General features: G+C 38.3%; 1 protein-coding gene across 2 annotated transcripts in view; it reads left to right on the top strand.

The window, feature by feature from the left end:
- pcxb (pyruvate carboxylase b) overlaps positions 1-18,911 on the top strand; it is a 391,361-nt gene that overhangs the window by 99,428 nt on the left and 273,022 nt on the right. For both annotated transcript variants that reach the window (XM_008435894.2, XM_008435895.2), the window contains exon 11: positions 15,963-16,125. In XM_008435894.2, the coding sequence (XP_008434116.1) occupies positions 15,963-16,125 (163 nt within the window). The remainder of the gene's footprint in view (positions 1-15,962; positions 16,126-18,911) is intronic.

The raw sequence follows: 18,911 nt of genomic DNA, 5'->3' as shown, positions 1-18,911 counted from the left end.
GCAGAGAGACAAATTAATCTGAGGAGCGCTCTTTTAATAGACGGTAAATTGGGAAAATAACTTGCTAGATATTAAAAGTTTTAGTTGTGATGGATAAGTGGGCAAATATATATGTACTCACAGGACATTTAAATTAAAACAAGCAAAAATATCCAGGTGGAGATTTGAAACTGGTCTCAGAGGGTTAAATATACTAATGAATGATTTAGGGGTCATCAATAATTTAGCTCCACAAATTAGCTCAAACAGCTAAATCATTTTTACAAGAACAGGTGGTTGATGCTAATGCAGCTTTAATTCTAACTCTTTCAGCCATTTTCTTGCAGATCTGTTGCGATGAAAGAGACGTCCCTCATTTGAGAGGATCTTTTCAAGATTTTTTGTGTTTTATTGCTCTTTAGGAGCCATCATGTGCGAAAGGTTTGATGCCCTGTGGTTCACAAACAATGTGTCATTATGGAGAATAAAGAAGATTTTAAAAGGAATTTTCCAAATACCTTTGGTTGACCCTGAATAATCAAGCTGTTTTTTTTTTTTGGTAAATTATGGCTCTTTAATATTACTGGCTCTTAATTTTCATTCTTCTGTTGTCCGGTTCGTTTTATTAAATCTGGTGTTCTTCACTCTGTTGCTGCTTCCCTCATATTTATTGCATATATTTTGTGCTAAACATTAGTTTTACTGTAATTTTCATTCATTTTGTCTTAAACTCGTATTGTGTGTTTTCTGCACTGCTGTCTGACTCATTGCTTTGTTTCTTGCTGTGTGTATTTGTGTTGAAAATGCCGTTTTCTTCTTTTGCTTTTCCATCATGTGACATGGGGGACAGTAATGCATTATTAGCTACATGTGAATTTTTTGTTGTTGGGTAATATTTCCTTTGTGACTGTGCAGTTTTCTAGGTGAGTGGCCTTAACCAGCGTTTAATCAGGACTCTATTTGTTTGCACTTTTAGTTTCTTTTTAGTTCCTCTGTTGGCTAAGGTAAATCTGCTGAATTATGACTCGGAACATTTGAATGCTTACAGGATAAAAACCTTGATTGTAAAAATGTCCAGAGGTTCTCTGTTGGGTTGAGATCTGGTGGTGGAGGTCGTTAAAGCTCTTGGTCACGTTGAAGAAAGCAGTTGGGGACGATATGAGCGTTGGGACAAGCTGCTTCATTCTGCTAGAAACGGCCATAGGAGGATGACGCGCTGCCGTCATAAAGGGATTGAAATGGTGAGCAGCAATCCTCAGGTAGGCTGTGGCATTTAAATGATGCTCAATTGGTAGCAGGGGGCTCAAATGTATAAATAAATTAGACCACAAGCCTGAACAGTTGATACAAGGCAGCTGAAATTGACTCTGTTTCTCCAGTTTTGGTGAGCTCTGGTGAATTGTTTGGAAGAAACACAGTCCCAGAATCAGACTTTAGTTTGAACATTGAATTTGTAACACTGAATTGACATAATGTGCAGTAATGTATACAACTATTTTTTTTTACTTTAAATTCTCTGGAAATAAATTCAGCTTCAAACATTCGCTTCCAAATGTGGCAACCTCCTGGCTGCTCTGCATCCCCAGAACCTCCAAACATGGAGAAGCGGCATTCAGGTTTTACGCACCACAAATCTGGAACAAACTGCAACACAGCCGAAACACTGAGCGCCTTTAAATCAAGACTAAAAACTCGTGTTTTTAGACTTTCTTTTTAAACATAGTAAATGAAGCATCAGTCAATATTTTGATGTGTAACAATGGCACTAGACAAGGTGTAATGTTTTAATTGACTGAGTTCTGTGACTTTCTATTTTTATGATGTAATAAAACACCTTGAAGTGCCTTGTTTGCTGAAATGTGCTACACAAATAGCACATTTAATTGAGTTGGGCTCAGAGATGTGTCTCTTAATTGTTAGCTAAGCTAACTGTTCAAAATGTGATCAAAGGAGCGTAATTTGTTTGGCCAAACCTGCTCAACATCTATGGGGGAATTTTTCTGCCATAAGTTGAGAGCACACATTTTCAGTCTGAAAGCAGGATATCATGTCGTGACTACGTTGTAACACGGTTGGTTCGGTGGATCAATTTTCTTTGGTTGAGTGACAAACGCCTGCGTAGGATCAGTGGCTGTTAGCGATCAGTGTCTATTAGCGATCAGTGGCTGTTAGCGATCAGTGTCTATTAGCGATCAGTGGCTGTTAGCGATCAGTGTCTATTAGCGATCAGTGACTGTTGGCGATCAGTGACTGTTGGCGATCAGTGACTGTTAGCGAACAGTGGCTGTTGGCGATCAGTGGCTGTTGGNCAGTGGCTGTTGGCGATCAGTGGCTGTTGGCGATCAGTGACTGTTGGCGATCAGTGGCTGTTGGCGATCAGTGGCTGTTGGTGATCAGTGGCCGATCAGTAGCTGTTAGCGATCAGTGACTGTTAGCGATCAGTAGCTGTTAGCGATCAGTGGCCGATCAGTAGCTGTTAGCGATCAGTGACTGTTAGCGATCAGTGGCTGTTGGCGATCAGTGGCTGTTGGCGATCAGTGGCCGATCAGTAGCTGTTGGCGATCAGTGGCCGATCAGTAGCACTGCTAGTGGATTTTTAGTGTAACACGGAGCAGAAAGCTGAGGTCGTTGTTTCTCCCTACAGCCAGTGGGTGGCGCAGCTTGCTACAATCTATAATAGCCACACAGACACACCCACCAAAAGGAAACAAACGCACCCAATAAAACACTTTCATTCTATTGGCTGAGAGGTTGCCAGGCAACGGTACTTTCCTGTTCCAAACACGAGCAGAAAATGTTTCAGAGGTTTGCAAGTGGAGATTTAATCCGAGCAGAGACACGTTTGAAAGCTTTGAAAAAAAAGATGGCAGAAGTTTTCAGTACAAAAGACATGAAACCCTGTTTTCACACTGAAAATCCTCCCGAATTATAGCAGAAAACTTCCCCCATAGGCAACATTCAGTTCTATTTGAAAAGCCAATTGAGTCACCGGAACGTTTTTTGTTGCACTTTTCAAAAGTTTTTAAAATTTGTTTTAACTTTGATAGAAATCTGCATTCAGATGTTTGTCGACTCTGTTTGATGGATTTATATTTTGCCCATATCACTGGCACAGAGCTTGGACTACGCCCAAATCTGATTTCAGTTTGAAGACGTCGACAGACATGAGGTGAAAGTTTTATCAACCTGTGTAGAGTTTAGAGAGACACATAAGTGAATCAATTTTAGACATCAGTCCAGACCTTATGGGGTATTTTGCACACATCAGATCCCAGGAGGACCTTGAAACATTCTGTGATGCATCGTCAGAAGTTGAAGTAAAAGTCAAACAGCCTGTGAACATAAATCCACCTCTTACTGTACAAGTTTAACTTTTAATGTCAAGGCTGATGTGGTCGTCTTTATTTTTTATACCATGGACTGTTTTTTTTTTAAACCTAACCTTGATAGAAAATGCATCTATAGTTTATGGATTCAGATTTCACAGAAGAAAACTTCACCTGCAGTCCTACAAAATAAAATATGGATCAAGTCAAATGGAAGCTTTTGTAAAAATAAGATCCCCGTAAGAGAGAAACTCTCGAACTACATTTGGTTGCAGTAAAACCACAAACATAAATGTATTTTTGGGGGATTTTATGTGGTAAATAAAAAGTAAACTGAACAAACAAACAAGCAGTTTTATTTTAGGATTGGGGTTATTGGTCTTTTTAATTTAACAAATCCTAAAAGTTATCACCAAGTGTTACCTCTTGCATAACAGAAGATAAAGAAGAAACGTACAGCTTAGCCAGCTCCGCCATCTTGCTGCTTCGCTCTCCTACGCTGTTGCGTAACGCCTGCTGGGAAAGCATACAAATACACAATTAACCTTTGGGAGAAAATTATGAATCATTTCCCTTCCAGAGTTCAACTACACATTCACATCTGCCCAAAAGAATCATACTTTCAACACAAACAAACTAGAGATCATTTGAAGCAGTTCTGGTGTCCAAAATGTGCTCTGAAAACTGTAGTTTCATTTACTTTAAGCCTAGTTCACACGGCACGATTTTTCGCCCCGATTTTTTTCCTTCCAACAATCTTAGAACGTCCGGCTTTCTAAGATTGTTGCTTGTGATAATCGTAACTGATCAACCTGCCGTGTGTGGCGTTTTATGACTGATCGGGTCGAGTCGGTAGAACGTCGGGACCGCTCCGATCTACAATCAGGAATATTCAACATGTTGGATTGTCTTGGACAGCATCATTTATCGCTTAAAGTAGGCTCAAACTATCACTATTGCTTCTACATCGTCAGCCGTGTTTACTCTAAATTCACGTGTGATACTTTGGGTCTTTGCAGGATTTTTTGTCTCAAATCTGAGGGAAATCAGTACGATCGTATTTTTTTATCGGGTTTTGAAAATCAGCGGTGAATTTTAAAATCGTGCCGTGTGAACCAGGCTTTAGTGGTTTTTTAGTAATCCTTGTCATTGATGCGGCTCTAGGACTTCCTGTTTTAGTGGAAAAGTTGAGTTTCAGCGGATGTTTAATATGGTTTAGGGCTTTGCGTTGTGGCGAGCCTGAATCTGTGAAGCAGCTGCAGTGCTCTTGATGCTGTGGGAAGAAAGGCCGGTTCTGTTGTGCTGATTATCTCCACCAGTCTGGTGAACACAAATTATGAGTTTTAAGATAAATGAGTTTAACGTCAGCAGTGCATGGTCTTTACGCTGCGCAGTGCTGGTAGAAATGCTGGATTTTTGTCCCCGTTGTACATTATCCCTCTTGTTCTTGGTCTCCTTCTGTCCATCCTCCCTCTCCTTATTAGCATGCACCGTCTCTCTCCCCTTTTGGCCTTTCTCTTCCCTGTCCTCGCCGCCTTCTGGTGGTTTATGCATTCCTCTCCTCACTCCTCCATCTGCTTCATAACAAGAAAAGCTAGATTTAATTAATAGGCCAATAGCGAGGCTTGAGAAAATGAGCTGAAAAAGGGAAGGGAATCTAATCAGATAGATCCTGTTTTGTGTGTGTAGATGTCCCCTGGGCCAACGTTTCTGCCTCCTCTCCACCCCTCATTGCCCTTATGCCCTTTCCCGTTTCACTTATGCCAAACCGCTTCCCCGTCTTTGTAATGTATGTGATGAAAACAAAATCCCGTCACGTTCACTTGTATCAGTGTCTATTTTCTCTTTGCTCTTTTCGTCTTTCCCTCTTATTTTTTGGCTTCCTTCATAAAAACACTTATTTCTGATGTCAAATGCTCATCCATGTTACACATTTCCTCCTTTCGTCGTATCGCTGCCTCCTTCTCTGTTCTTTGCTTCTGCCATCGCTCCTTCTTTTGGTTTTGTTTGCTGTCTGAAGACGTCTTATGAAATTCACACAAGACGGCTGCCTCTGCTGTCTTTATTTGCTTTCCATCTGTCCTTCATACTTCCCTAAGTCTGTCTTTTTTCCTCTGTGGGTTCTTTTTGGCTTTCCAGTCCCATTCTTCTGGCCCTCCCTGTTGATTTCTTGTTTGTTCATTCTCTTTGCTATTCATCTATGCTGCTGCTTCTTTCTTTATACGCAGGTTATCTGCATCTCTCTTGTTGGGCCCCGGTTGCATTTTCGTTTTTTACTTCACAGAAAGTTTCTTTGGACAACAGAGTTGACATCCAGTGTTCAGAATATTTTAACACACATAATTTGTTGGGCTTTTAGACTGACATATTTTCCTCTAATCTTATACATTTGTCTAATTTATGATGGGGTTGGATAATAAATCAATAATATGTATTGTGATATATATTGAGATCAATATCAATAGATTATATGTTTTGATAGAATATTTATCTCATGGGCAGCAAAGCAAGATTGGTGGCATTAACTTACTTGCTCACTCTTTGGTTACCTAGCAACAACTAATTCCTCACTCTGTGGTTACCTAGCAACAACTAATTTCTCGCTCTGTGGTTACCTAGCAACTATCTGAGTAACTGGCACAGTAGCAGCTTAAGGTTTTGCCACAGAGCTTCATAATTGCTTAAAAATAAACAGTGTTGTGTGAAAACCGTGGATAAAACAGGAAATTTTAAGCCACCAGTCTGGTAGTATTTCAGATATTTAAAGCAAAAACTAACCTATAATTATCTAGTGATTGACATGAAATGCTTATATCATGATGTTTTTCAGCCATATTGTCTAGTCCAGTTCTCCCTGTACCACCAATTACGGGTGAACTCCGAAAATGACGGCGTCAACAAAACTTTTCCTTTTGAAAAAGACAAAATATTTAATGAGGTGTCTGCTTTTTGACACAGCACTGTAAAAACCACTCGGGTTGTTCGCTTGGATTTGTATTTTACATGTTTTATAGACTTAGCTGCACAAGTTTTAGCCAAGACTGCATTTTGACCACTTGCCTTCAAGGCATCTTTGATAAAAACATATTTCCTGCAGACAACTTGTACAACTGTGAGTTACATAAATGCAGAGTAGAAGAAACTTGTGCTGACCTTGTGTTGACTCGCACTAAGCAGTCTTAGCAGTTATAAAGTCAAGTATTCACTTCAAAAGGAAGAAATGTTTTGCATTTCTTGACCACGTATGGGAGGCGGGTTGAGACTGAAGATGAAAGATTGGGAGAATGGGAAAGGAGATAAAAGAAAAGGCAATGAATGTAGGAAGCTTCTGCAGATAATGACATACTTTTCCATTATCTGGGCTTGGGATTAGATGGTCTTTTCTGTAATGTCTTATGTTTGATTCTGTTGCTTCATCACTTTCACAAGTCTAACACGATTCTTTTGGTTTGTTTCATTTTGAAGATATTGAAATTTGGGAAAATGTTTTTTTTTGTGTGTTGATTGTACATCAATGCACCATGGTCATGCCATAGCCACAAACTTGTATTTTATTTTGACTTTGCACCCAACACGGTTTGTAATTCTGATTTCGACAAATGAGTTGCATAAATTCCAAATTTATGTACAACGAATAATCTAAAAGTGTGAAGCACATTTGTATTTGGGTTTCTTTCCTTTAATGCCCCAAAATGTAATCAACCAGTTTGCTTCAGAAGTTGCCTCTCTGTCCTGTCCTCTTTCTGTCTAGCTTGCTGTCTAATTCTGTCAAGCTTTTTCAATGGGCTTTTTTATCTCCCCATAGATAGCTTAATCTCTCTAGCTACCTTTACCATTCTCTAGCTAGCGCCATCCCTAGCTCTATCCCTCCATCTAGCTTGCTCTTTATCTTTCTAGCTGTCTATGCAACTCTCTCTCTACAGCTAGCTTTACTTTTCTCTAGTGAGCTCTATCTCCGGCTCTTTATCTGGCTTTCTCTCTTTAGCTAGCTCCTTCTAGCGCTCTGTCTGTCTAGCTCTATCACTCTATAGCTCCCTTTAGCTAGCTCTCCATCTTGCACTTCCTTGCTAACTCTTTATACATCTCCCATCTCTAGCTCCTCTATCTATCTAACTTGTTCTCTCATCATTCTAGCTCTATTTAGCTAACTTTCTAGATCTCTTGCTAGTTCTTCATCCATCTCTCTAGCTTCGTCTCCGTCTCTCGCTAGTTCTTTCAAGCTAGCTCTCTCCACACTTGTCTTATTAGCTCTCTTTCTCTGTGTAGCTAGCTCTCCATCTTCAAACTGTTCCTAGTTCCCTCTTGGTCGTTCTGTAACCATATCTTTCTCTAGCTAGCTCTATCTATCCCTCCCCCTTATTCTTTCCATCTAGTTCATTTTAGCTACTCAGGTAATAACTGAGTTCAACATCTAATTTAATTTGTAAAAAAAAAAAATTATGTAATCAGAAGTTGAAATTCTGGTATGTCATGGGATAACTTAAACATTAGGGAAAACGTTTTTTCACAGCAAACTTTTATAACAATACTTTATACAGTATAAATGTTGGAACATATCGAGCTACTTGCAGTGACAATAGCTACTGTTTGCAGTATGTACACCTGGCCTCCAACGGGCTCAGCAGGTTGAAAATAACCGAACAGTGAAGCTTGTTTACAAACAAGAAATCTCACTTTTAACCATGAAACCACCAGACTAGTACCTACAGTTCATGTTAAGCATACAGATCCTTCTCAAAAAATTAGCATATTGTGATGAAGTTCATTATTTTCCACAATGTAATGATAAAAATTAAACTAGCCTCCAATGCCTTTGCAGCATTGAAGGCTGCAAAAGGATTCCTGACCAAGTATTGAGTGCATAGCTGAACATAATTATTTGAAGGTTGACTTTTTTGGTATAAAAACACTTTTCTTTTATTGGTTGGATGAAATATGCTAATTGTTTGAGACAGGAATTTTGGGTTTCCATGAGCTGTATGCCAAAATCATCAGTATTAAAACAATAAAAGACCTGAAATATTTCAGTTGGTGTGCAAAGAATCTAAAATATATGACAGTTTAATTTTTATCATTACATTATGGAAAATAAAGAACTTTATCACAATATGCTAATTTTTTGAGGACCTGTATTTGTTCTTCATTCAGTGAAGTGGGGGCGGGTAGAATAGTCAAAAAGTAATATTAAGCAAGCAGAAGTGAGAGGTTTGGGTAGTTACTAGTTACATGATGAGGTGTTTAAAGGTTTGTCAGCTTTTCATCTTCCAGCAAAGAGAGGATTTAATGTCGTTTACCTGAATGTAGGTTCAACTGAATTTTCCGTCTTCATTTGCCCCTAAAACAGCAGTTCTCCACCACCTCATCTTTCCATCGTTCCACCATCATCCACCCTCTCCCTGAGTCATTCCTTATCCCCATACCTTCGCCCCCATCTCAATTCGACATGGATGTTCCCTTTCTTATCTCACTCATTCCACTTTTCCATGTATTCACAGTATCTCATCTTCCCACTCCAAGCCCATCTCTCTTCCTCCTCCTCTACTCTTCCACCCTCGTATGCCTCCTCCTCCTCCTCTTTACCTCCTTTCACGTTCTCCTTTTGAGCGAGGCCAAATCCAATCTCTTTCCACGCACCCACTTTTCCCACTCATTCCTTTTTCATCCAGCTTTTTATCTTTATCCACACTCCCACACCTTCTTCTTCCCCTCATGTAATTTTTTGGCGCTCTCTTTGCTCGATTAGGGAGAGTATAGCTGTCATTCAGCCTTCATCTCTCAATTTCCCTCATCCATCTGGATCTCAAGAGTAGACTGGGATATTCTCTTAACCCCTGTGCTTGTCATTGTCCCCTCCTCTCTTAAGGCCACAACAAGCTGCTCCACTCCCTCATGTGTTTTCTCTTTTGTTTGCCTCCCACTTTTAGTTCTGGGCGCGCAGCCACCTTCCTTACCCTGGCTAGCAAGCTATGAGTGTATCGACTGAAAATGATATGCAATTAGTACTCTGCGTTTATGGTCTCAGTGTGTGGAGATGTGGCGTTTCTGCACAAAGTTTTGTGTTCCTGCTGCTTCATGTGGGGGCTGAATTTTACAAACAGGTTAATGTGAGTGAAGGCAGTAAAAATAGTTCAAGCTGTTTGATGCATTTCTTTCCTGTAATTTACTAATTTAATGTAAATTTAATGTTTAATGTTTCTCATTCGTGCATGTGCTCCACCCTTTAGCAAAGGCCAATACGTTGTACATCCTCCAATGACCTCGACCATTGCTGTTTAACCTGTGTATAATTCAGGGCAGACTGGATAATTTCAACCTAATTACAATTTAATGAAACCTTTTCTGCACTTTTTATACCTGAGCCTCAATTGGCTTCATAATGAACCCACCACTATAAACATCAGGTTTTTTTTTTTAAATCAGATTTTACTGTTTTTATAAAGAATAATTCGATGCTCTATGAAGCCTTTATAATTAAATGCCACCATTTACTTGTGTGTAGCAGCATTTCCCAGTTTCATTGTGCAGATAATTAGTCTGTAAAGTCGACTGGTTTAACATTGCAGCCACTTTGTACTGCAGCTTAAATCCCTAGTCAGATTGTGTCAAGTCTTGCCTCAGACTGGATAAAACCTTTGCGCTGGCGGATAAACAATATCTACATGGGCCTGACCTGGACCTCGGATGAAAGGGTTTTATTTGATCTTGAAGGTCGCTGCGGGGGAGCCCTGCTGGGTTCAGATGTAGTTTAAGGTTGGCTCAGACCTTGAGAGCAGATTTGACTTGGAGTACTTTTAAGCTAAAGCTTCAGTACTGAAGGGTCGAAAATGAATTTTCTTTAAGAGGTGGACTTTTAAAGGTACTAAGACATTTCTTTAGTATGAGCTTGAGCTGTAGTTAGCATTTCTAGTTGGATTTTTGTCTGGTACGTTCACATCATTCACAAAAGATTAGCAGGTTCTATAAAATGACAGTTTATAAAAAGGTTAAGAAAATATGTGCCTTAAGTATTTCCCTCTTACTGATTTATTTTTCCTTTTTTGCTGCACTTGTATGTTTCAGGTCATTCAGCATTTACAATATTAAATATAAATAGTAAAGGGAATAACGCTATCCTCTGTGTTACGGTGCGTTCAAACTTAATGCGCTACGTGCGTAAAAAACGTGTCCAGTGCTTCAAGTTTTACCAGTGTGCACTTTGAAGTCAGACGCTTCATATTTTGCTCCAGACGCGTCAAAATCACCCTCAAACTCTTCCAGCGTCTCCTCCATATTTCGTCTAAATAAATATGTTTAACGTGATTAAATATTTTTGCTGGATGGATTTGGATAGATCAAATGTGGGGAAATATTTTCAAATAGTAAAAGTTATAACTTACCCGACATTCCATCTTCCTCGCTGATCTTCTTCCAAGATCTTCTTCCTACTTTGGTGTCGATCGATCGGTCGTAGATTATAGGACGAGAACAAACGACAACAATCAGTTTATTGGCTGTCGTTTTTTTAGTAGATTATGTCAGAAACTACACCTCTGTCACATAGCGCCGTCGCTCTGATTGGTTGACGCTCCGCATCGAGCAGCGGAAGTTCAGATTTTTCAACTCCACCATCAAACTTGTAAAATGCTCAGGATGTTTCAAACCACGCAGCGCTAGACGCAACGCGCTGCACCCTCAACGCACCTCCACATAGACTTTGAATGTAAACCAGACGTGCCTGATGTTCAAATCGCGTTTGGTGTGAACGAATCATTAAAATGTAATTGTACTTTGGCTTTACTCGTGCTGATTGCTGCCTGAGATGTTGACCAAAATCATGTGAATAGAACCTGTTCAACAACATGAAGTAGGCTAAAAGAGCTAATGAAAGCAATATTTAAAACCCAATCTAAATAATTTCAAGAGCAGATGAGAAACAGAAAATGGAAATAGTAACTAAACCATTTTTAGGGTTTTGATTCTAGTGAACTACTTTGTCAACCTTGACATTCAATATAGCGAAAGCTTGGAAGATCCAGGAGATCACATAAGAATCAGGAACAAAATCTGAGACACTGCAGGCATCAGCTTCTGCAGTTAACGTCACCGTTCATGATTAAACAATGAGAGTGAGAGTTCAACTGCAAAAACACTGCTGACTAAAACATTTAGGTGTTTAGAGAGATGCGATGGCATCACCTCAAACATGTTTATGCTTGAGAACCCTCAGACTGGGTAAGGTTGCCAGCTTTTGCAAAAAGCTGAATGGCAATTGTTACCTCTAAAGATTGTACATCCAATCCTCGCAATAAAATAAAAAATGTCTCATTTGAATTTTTTTTAATAACTTCTCTGCCTGTCTATTATGTTTCTGTGTTGCGTGTATTTGGATGTAGAGAGTTTATATGAATGGAAATGTTAGAAGTGTTCAGACACTAAGGTAGCCTGAGGCTTATTTCCCCGACACTAGGTGCATTGCCAAATATCTGGGTTCGTGGGGTGAGGGTATTTCAAAGAACTCATTCCTGGACCCATTTGGTGGTCTGCATTTTGCTTTTAAGATTTTCACAGATCAAACAAACGTTAGAAGCTTTTCAGAAGGCATCAGCAGAGAAAAAGCAAAAACTGGCATCCTTAAAGGCTTGGCCTGAAAACGGACACGCCGTGTTGGACTAAAGATATTAAGAGATGCAAACTGCCTGGCCACATAAAGTAACAAAAAAAATACTTCACTGGGCCTCTTTCAACTGTGATTACGACACTAATTTGACTCTTTTTATCCAATAAGCTCATCCAGAGACACGTTTTTATTTCACACACCTAAAATTAGGAATGGACAATAAATCTGTAACAATATATACTGTAATAGACACATGATGATAAATATCTATAGATAATATGTCTGATAGAATGTTCAATAATTTCACGGAACTCTGATCCAGAACCGCTTAGCATTCTGGGGGATGTAGTCAAACGAAAGACTTTAGCCACTCAGCTATTTGCTAAGAATGGTTGTTTAGCATCAACTAACTCTCTCACTCTTTGGTTACCTAGCAACTCGCTTGTTCTTTGGTTACCTAGCAACTCGCTTATTCTTTGGTTACCCAGCAACACCCTTTCTAGTAACAGCAGTTTAAGGTTTCACCACTGTGTCTCATAACTGATTAAAAATAAAAAGACAGCATTGAGTAAAAACTGGAAAAAACGGGAAAGGTCACATCTCCAATATTTAAAACAAAAAAGCTAATCAATTATCGATATCAACCCATATGAAATGCTTATGTTGTGATAGATTTTTAAGATGTTTACTGCAGGAATGTTTGAAACTTTCACACTGGACATAAAGCAACTTGATCTGAACCACGGCGTCGTCATGGACTGGAAACTCACTGGAGTCTTCAGGATGTCTGGATAATCTCACTATAGATTAATGGGCTTCAAGTTGCTTGTTGCTGCAACCGCTGCTGCTCAGAAATCTTTCAGCGAACTTCTCGACAGCTCTGTTGTGACACCTTAATAATCTGGAGCAAATAACGGCTTTTCAAAAGTTGTTTACATGCTTATCAGTTCACTGGGTGCATTTGATTAGCGACTACTGGCTGCAGCTCAGCCTCCTAATTCATATAGATGGGTTTATGTGAAGTTTTATTGACCTAGTTTCTAAGAGCTGGGGAAGACCAAATTCATTTATCTTCTGTACAAGATGAGGAGTTTTTGGTTTCCACCATAATGATTCTATTTTCATCCTTCAACTTTACATGCATTTTAATGTCTTGTTCCAAAATTATCTTCTAAGCTTGAATTTTTGTAGATTATTAAGCCACAATGTTTACATTGTTTATGAACAACACATTTTTCTTTGAACCTGCTTAATCTGATTCCTGTTGGTGCTGCTGGACGACTGATTATGTTGGTAAATTATAGTGGCAGCTGCAACAATCTGGCTTGTTTCTGCATGCAATAAACTCTTATTTTGTCGCATCTATCTGTGGGTTTGCTAAATTTATCATTTTGTTAGGATAGTCACGCTTATCAGACAAAGATTAACTTGTGGCTTCAACTGGTTTGTGTTGGAGGGATAATTACTGAAATCAGTCACTTGGAAAAACCTAGATCAGGTCTCTTTCAAAGTTTTTGACAGATGCCAAATTGAATATTGTGTTGCATTTGAAAAACTTGCAAATAAAAAGCAACGTAATGAATGTAATGCAAAATAAATTTCTGGAAAATGAATAGAAAATTCTAGAAAGTTGAGCTTAGAAAAATGATAAACAAAATGTGAAACTTGTCTCAAGTAAAATTAAGTTCTACATAAGTTAATACTCTTGTGAACCAGTTTAAAACATGGCTAAATGTAGCACGGTTCTTTCTAAAATCAACTTTCTAGAAGAAAACATCCAATTAATTAAATATTTCAACTCAATTTAATTCGGTTTTTTTTGTGGCATCATTGCGCATGTAGAGATGTTTTTCTGTTTGAGCGCACTGCGGCTAAATGTTAACTGGGATCTTCATAAAAAAAGAAGTGAAAAGCTTCTTTTCTCAGTTTACATGCTGCTTTCCAAAAACGTCTGGCACAACTTCACCAACTCCCAAGATGCATAGGGGAAAAATCTGTTAAGATGAGACTCCATCAACACTTCAAGTTCTAGAAAACAATGTTATTTGCAAACTCTGACAAACTCTGCAAGCCAAAACGCATTGGTCTGCAGATAAAGTTGTTTCCTGGCACTTCAAGTGTTGTTGGAGACTTAACCTCAATATGCTCCCAATGTATAGCTTTGATGTCGTTATGTATAAATTCTAAACAAAATTCTTGAATACTGAAAAAGGGTTTTTTTTTTTTTTTTTTTTAATGGGATGTGCATTAGAGTGCAAGGTCAGGAAGATGAACCCAGGAGGCCTTTTAAGCTTTACATTTAAATAAATGCATACAGATGAGGCAGCTTTGATGGAAGTTAAAGCTCAGGGAATTGAAAGAAAATTAGAGTACCCTCTATCCAGGCTGTAGATTTATATTCCCTCTTAAGTTTGCTAATAATAAAGCACAAAATTATCCATCATATTGCTGACTGCTTGTGCGCGCAAATTAAAAATAAATGTGACAAATGATTTCCAGATGTTGTTTATTGGATAAAGTAGCCTCATGCGTTATACTTTGTCCTTTCTTTTCGTTTTTCATTCTCAGCTCTACAGTAAATTGTTCTTGCAAAAGTGAACAGCTTAGTAATTTAAGACTTTTAGACTTTGAATTTATTTCATCTCAATAAACGAGCCAGAAGGGGAACGCGTTATCATTACTGGGTGAAGTTGTTTTGTCATTCTTTAGGAAATCCTTGAAATACAACACTGGATTCTTATTCTTTAGTTTTAATTTGTCAGGCTTTTGTAAGTATGAACATATCAAATGAAAAGAGGCTGATTTGTGAGATTTAAGGCTGAACAATGCAACGGAAGCAAAACATGTATATTGTTGAATAATGCAAGAAAGATTTTTGTTATCTGACTCCTCCCGCCTCCAATCACTGAGGTTTGCATCAAGTTTATAAAGATATGCATTAGATATGGACACCAAACGCAGTTAGATTCTAATATGATACTGTAATTTAAAATATAAAGAGGATTATTATTAGGTAATATTATGTTAATACTGTGGCTTTAATCTCGTAATTTATTTTCTTAGCATGACCCTAAAAATAAACCATAAGCTCAATAGTTAGGTTATCTGCTTTATTAGCAAGGCTGTTGATTTTAATGGCAGACATTGAGTAATTCAAACCTTTTGTTGCCAAAATGCTCCAAAACAAAAGTTTCTTTCTTTAAAAAGAAAGGTGAACAGTTCTCCTTTGGATCCATGCTTGAGTTGAAATCTGCCTGCAGAACTTGATAACAAACTGGAGACATTTGTATTTTGAAATCAGGTTTACTGGAAGATGGAAACCACCTAAACATGCAGAACAACAAGGTGCTGATAACAAAGACTTGTGAAAACAATGTTGTATGTGTGTGTGACCGTTCTGCGTTCGTCTCAGGTCTAGTAGGTTAACAACTTCATGACAGACATACAGGTTCACTGTATTTATTCTAAGAAAAGAGAAAATCAAGTTGGTGGTTAACACCAGTCAGCAGCTTCTGCCCCTATACATTAAATAAAATTCAATAAATAACCCTAAACAAACTACAAAGCAGTAGCTCCCAAAGAGCATTTAGAAGCAGTTAAGATTTGTTCAATTAAACCTAGCTAAAATGGGCAACATGAACAATAACATTTAAAAACATACACAAACATAGCAAAATTACAAGTATTATGTTTCAAAATATACTTGTAAAGAAAACGCAGAGCTGATTCTAATGCATACCACAGTTACCGACGGCAACAAAAAAAAGGGGGAGGAGCCGTCAGTTACAGGTTGCTACGGTAACCATCAACTGCCAAGAGCAGCGTATCAGCACTTAAAATACCAGTAAATGTCTGAAGAAACAACTTGTTGATTAAAAAAATAAATTCAAAGAATAAATAAACTCATTTGGACAAACTTCACATCTATAATACTGTTAAAATAAAACCCTGCTACATTTCCAGAACGTCTAAGTGTGTGTTGGAGGGACTTTTAGAGCGGCCATCTTCAAATTGTGCTCATCGATCTTTACTCGGCTAATTACCTCTGGTCTGCTCCTCAGCGTGGACCTGGTGCACGCCCAGCTGCATGTGTGCGAAGGCCGCAGCCTGCCAGAACTGGGCCTGAAACAAGACAAGATCAGGGTGAACGGCTGTGCCATCCAATGCAGAGTGACGACCGAAGACCCTGCCAGGGGCTTCCAGCCAGACACGGGGAGGATCGAGGTAAGCGTCGCATAATTTGACCACTACAGCGCTTCCAAGTTGGGAATTATTTAAATTACATTACTGGATTTATGGGTTAATTACTTTGTCCTGCTTTTGGGCTCCATAACATTAAATAAGAATCGTTGCTACTGGTTGAAAATTCTTCTAAGTAAGGGCATAGAATATGGAAAACAGTTGTACTGAAAATATGCAGCAGACGTAATGCTGAAACTGCAGGTTATTTGCTGTAGTTGTCGATTTTAAATTACCCAGTTCTGTCTTTTTTGTTTTATATCCTAAACAAGAAACTATATATAAGCTGCAGTTCCTGGGTGACTTCAGCAGCTGTTCTGGCAACGGGAAAGTTGGATGTTTTGTAACTTAGAGCTTGTGTCATATTTCAGAGTGGTGATGCAGCGAGTTGAAAATGAATTTACACCCCTTGAGCATCTTCACATTTTGTCATTAAAAACACAAAGTTTAATTTGTTGGGATTTTATGTGCACAAAGTAATGGATATTTTTGCAGAGCAAAAATATCTTTCCCAGCTTTGTGTAGCTAGAAACTTGATGTTTTTGCCCATTTTCCTCCCAGAAACAACTCGTAGTGATCAGATTAAATCAGAATCCGATCAGCTATTGTTCCTTCTTAATGTTCAGGATTATTATCCTGATGGGATGTGAATCTTGTTTTTTTTGCAGCTTGTTAAAGGTTTTCTTTCATGATTGACCTGTTTTAAGGTTTCCTAAGCCAACTTTGACCAATTTCCTTCCCTCTTCGTAAAAAATAACTCACAGCATAATGCTGCTGTATGTCAACGTTGACAGTGGATGTACTTACGGTGATGTGGATTTAGTTTTTTGCCACTTTTATATGAAAATAGATAATCATTTTGGTATCTTAACCCTTTTATGTGTAGTGGTCACTGCAGTTAACAACTATCTAATAGGCATTTTCTTGTGCTTCTTGTGGATTTGTATGTTATGAATGCACACAGACCACTGAAATGGACACTAATGCATCATAAAATACACTATCAACTACTGGCCACCAGCTGCAAATGCAAGAAATTATTTTTGTTAAATCCAATATGGCCGACAGACAAAAAAGCATGCTGACCGACCCGGTCCCTCCTTCTACTGCAGACGACTCTTGCAGGTAAAATAATATATTGTGACATCAGATAACCACTAAAGAACAACACTACTGATGTATTTTTCAAACAACAACTTTGTATTTGGAAAAAATTACAATTGATCACCTAAAAAAAAAAAAAAATCAAAATTGTTTTTTTTTTTACAAAATATTTTTTTCCCTACCTTTTTTATGGCTTAAGAAAATAAACAAGTATTTGGAAAAAATCATCCTGACACAAAGGATTATAATTTATGCATGAAAGGGTTAAGTTTCCAAATTAACTAATGTTCCCAATAGAAAAAACATTTAAAACGTTAAAATACACACAGCTATACACTTTCCTAATTTAATTGATCCTATTTGTGTCTTTATGAGGGGTAACGAAGTAAAGTGATTTAAATATAAATGTTTAGAATGATTTACCACCTTATGTTGATTTGTTGCATAAAATTAGAGTAAAAATGGTAAAAATATAAGAAAAATAAAGACAAATCAATCCTTTTGCAAGGTAAGTGGTTTGTTGATCCTTTTTGGTAATTGTGTGATGCTTCTCCAGGCTGTAAGTGTTTGTTTCTGGAGGACTACCCTCTCTCTGTCGGCGTTCACACATGAGAGCACACACAACACGAGGCTACGGATGGTTACACACTCATAATGACCTCTGTTTGTCTACAAACTAAGACCCAAGTGCTCGTCCTCCTCCACTTTTTTCCACTAAAGCCTTTATGTGAAAGTTTTGCATATGCACATTTTCTCTGATTGTATTTATTTTGAGTTCAAGTGTTGAGGCTCCTTTCATCGTCTGAGGCTGAAGGCTTCCTTGCTGTGATTTCAGCCTCTCTGAACCTGGTGGAGTGTGATGTAATAAGATTTACATACCTGGATTTCAGGGATTTTCTCCCATTCCTCCTCAGATCCTCTCGGGCTCTTTCAGGTTGGATCAAGAGGTTCTGTGTTCAAGAGGTTCTGTGTTCTGCCATTTTCAGGTCTTAAGCAAAGCTGGATTTTTGGGGTCAGGTCAAGGCTTTGACCGGCATAAGTTACTTATTTTAAAGAGTTTTGTCATCAGGCGCTTTCCTGTCATCATTAATCTCCCCTCTATCTGCCCCAGTGCTGAACTAAAGCTTAATTGTTTTGTCAGCTCATGCCAATGCTTTTATTTCTCATCTCCCTGCTTTGCTTTACTGTTTTGCTTACGAGGAGCAGAAGGTAAACAACCATTATTTTGAACTGATGATGCTAAAAATGACATTTATCTTAAAGTTCTCCAGTCTGCTGAAATAGTTCCTAAAAATCCTATAATTAGTCAGCATGAAACCATAGTAAGCTTTAATTTATTTAGCTAATAACCGTCTTGTGTTTGACATTGGTCTGGCCACTCTGCTTTAAAGCCCAGATTAATGGAGCGGGTCTGTTGCGGACGTCCTTGATGCACAAAAACAATTGATACAACTCAACCAGCATTACTCTCATGGTTTTGGTCACTTTGCTTACCAAAGCTTTTATGTAATCAGCGTTTTGAGCAGGATTCCTCTTTACTAAACCACTTTAACCAATTCTAGTCTTGGGTCTAAATGGCCGTTTTGGTCTAATTTTGAATTTACCCTTATATTTTCACCTTAAAAACTATTTACCTTACCTTGTTTGGTATCATTATTTTCAGAACA

Source organism: Poecilia reticulata, linkage group LG18 (assembly GCF_000633615.1).
Source record: "Poecilia reticulata strain Guanapo linkage group LG18, Guppy_female_1.0+MT, whole genome shotgun sequence".
In the NCBI taxonomy this organism is placed as follows: domain Eukaryota; kingdom Metazoa; phylum Chordata; class Actinopteri; order Cyprinodontiformes; family Poeciliidae; genus Poecilia; species Poecilia reticulata.
The sequence above is the reverse complement of the archived record's forward strand: the minus strand, read 5'-3'. Positions and strand labels throughout refer to the sequence as shown.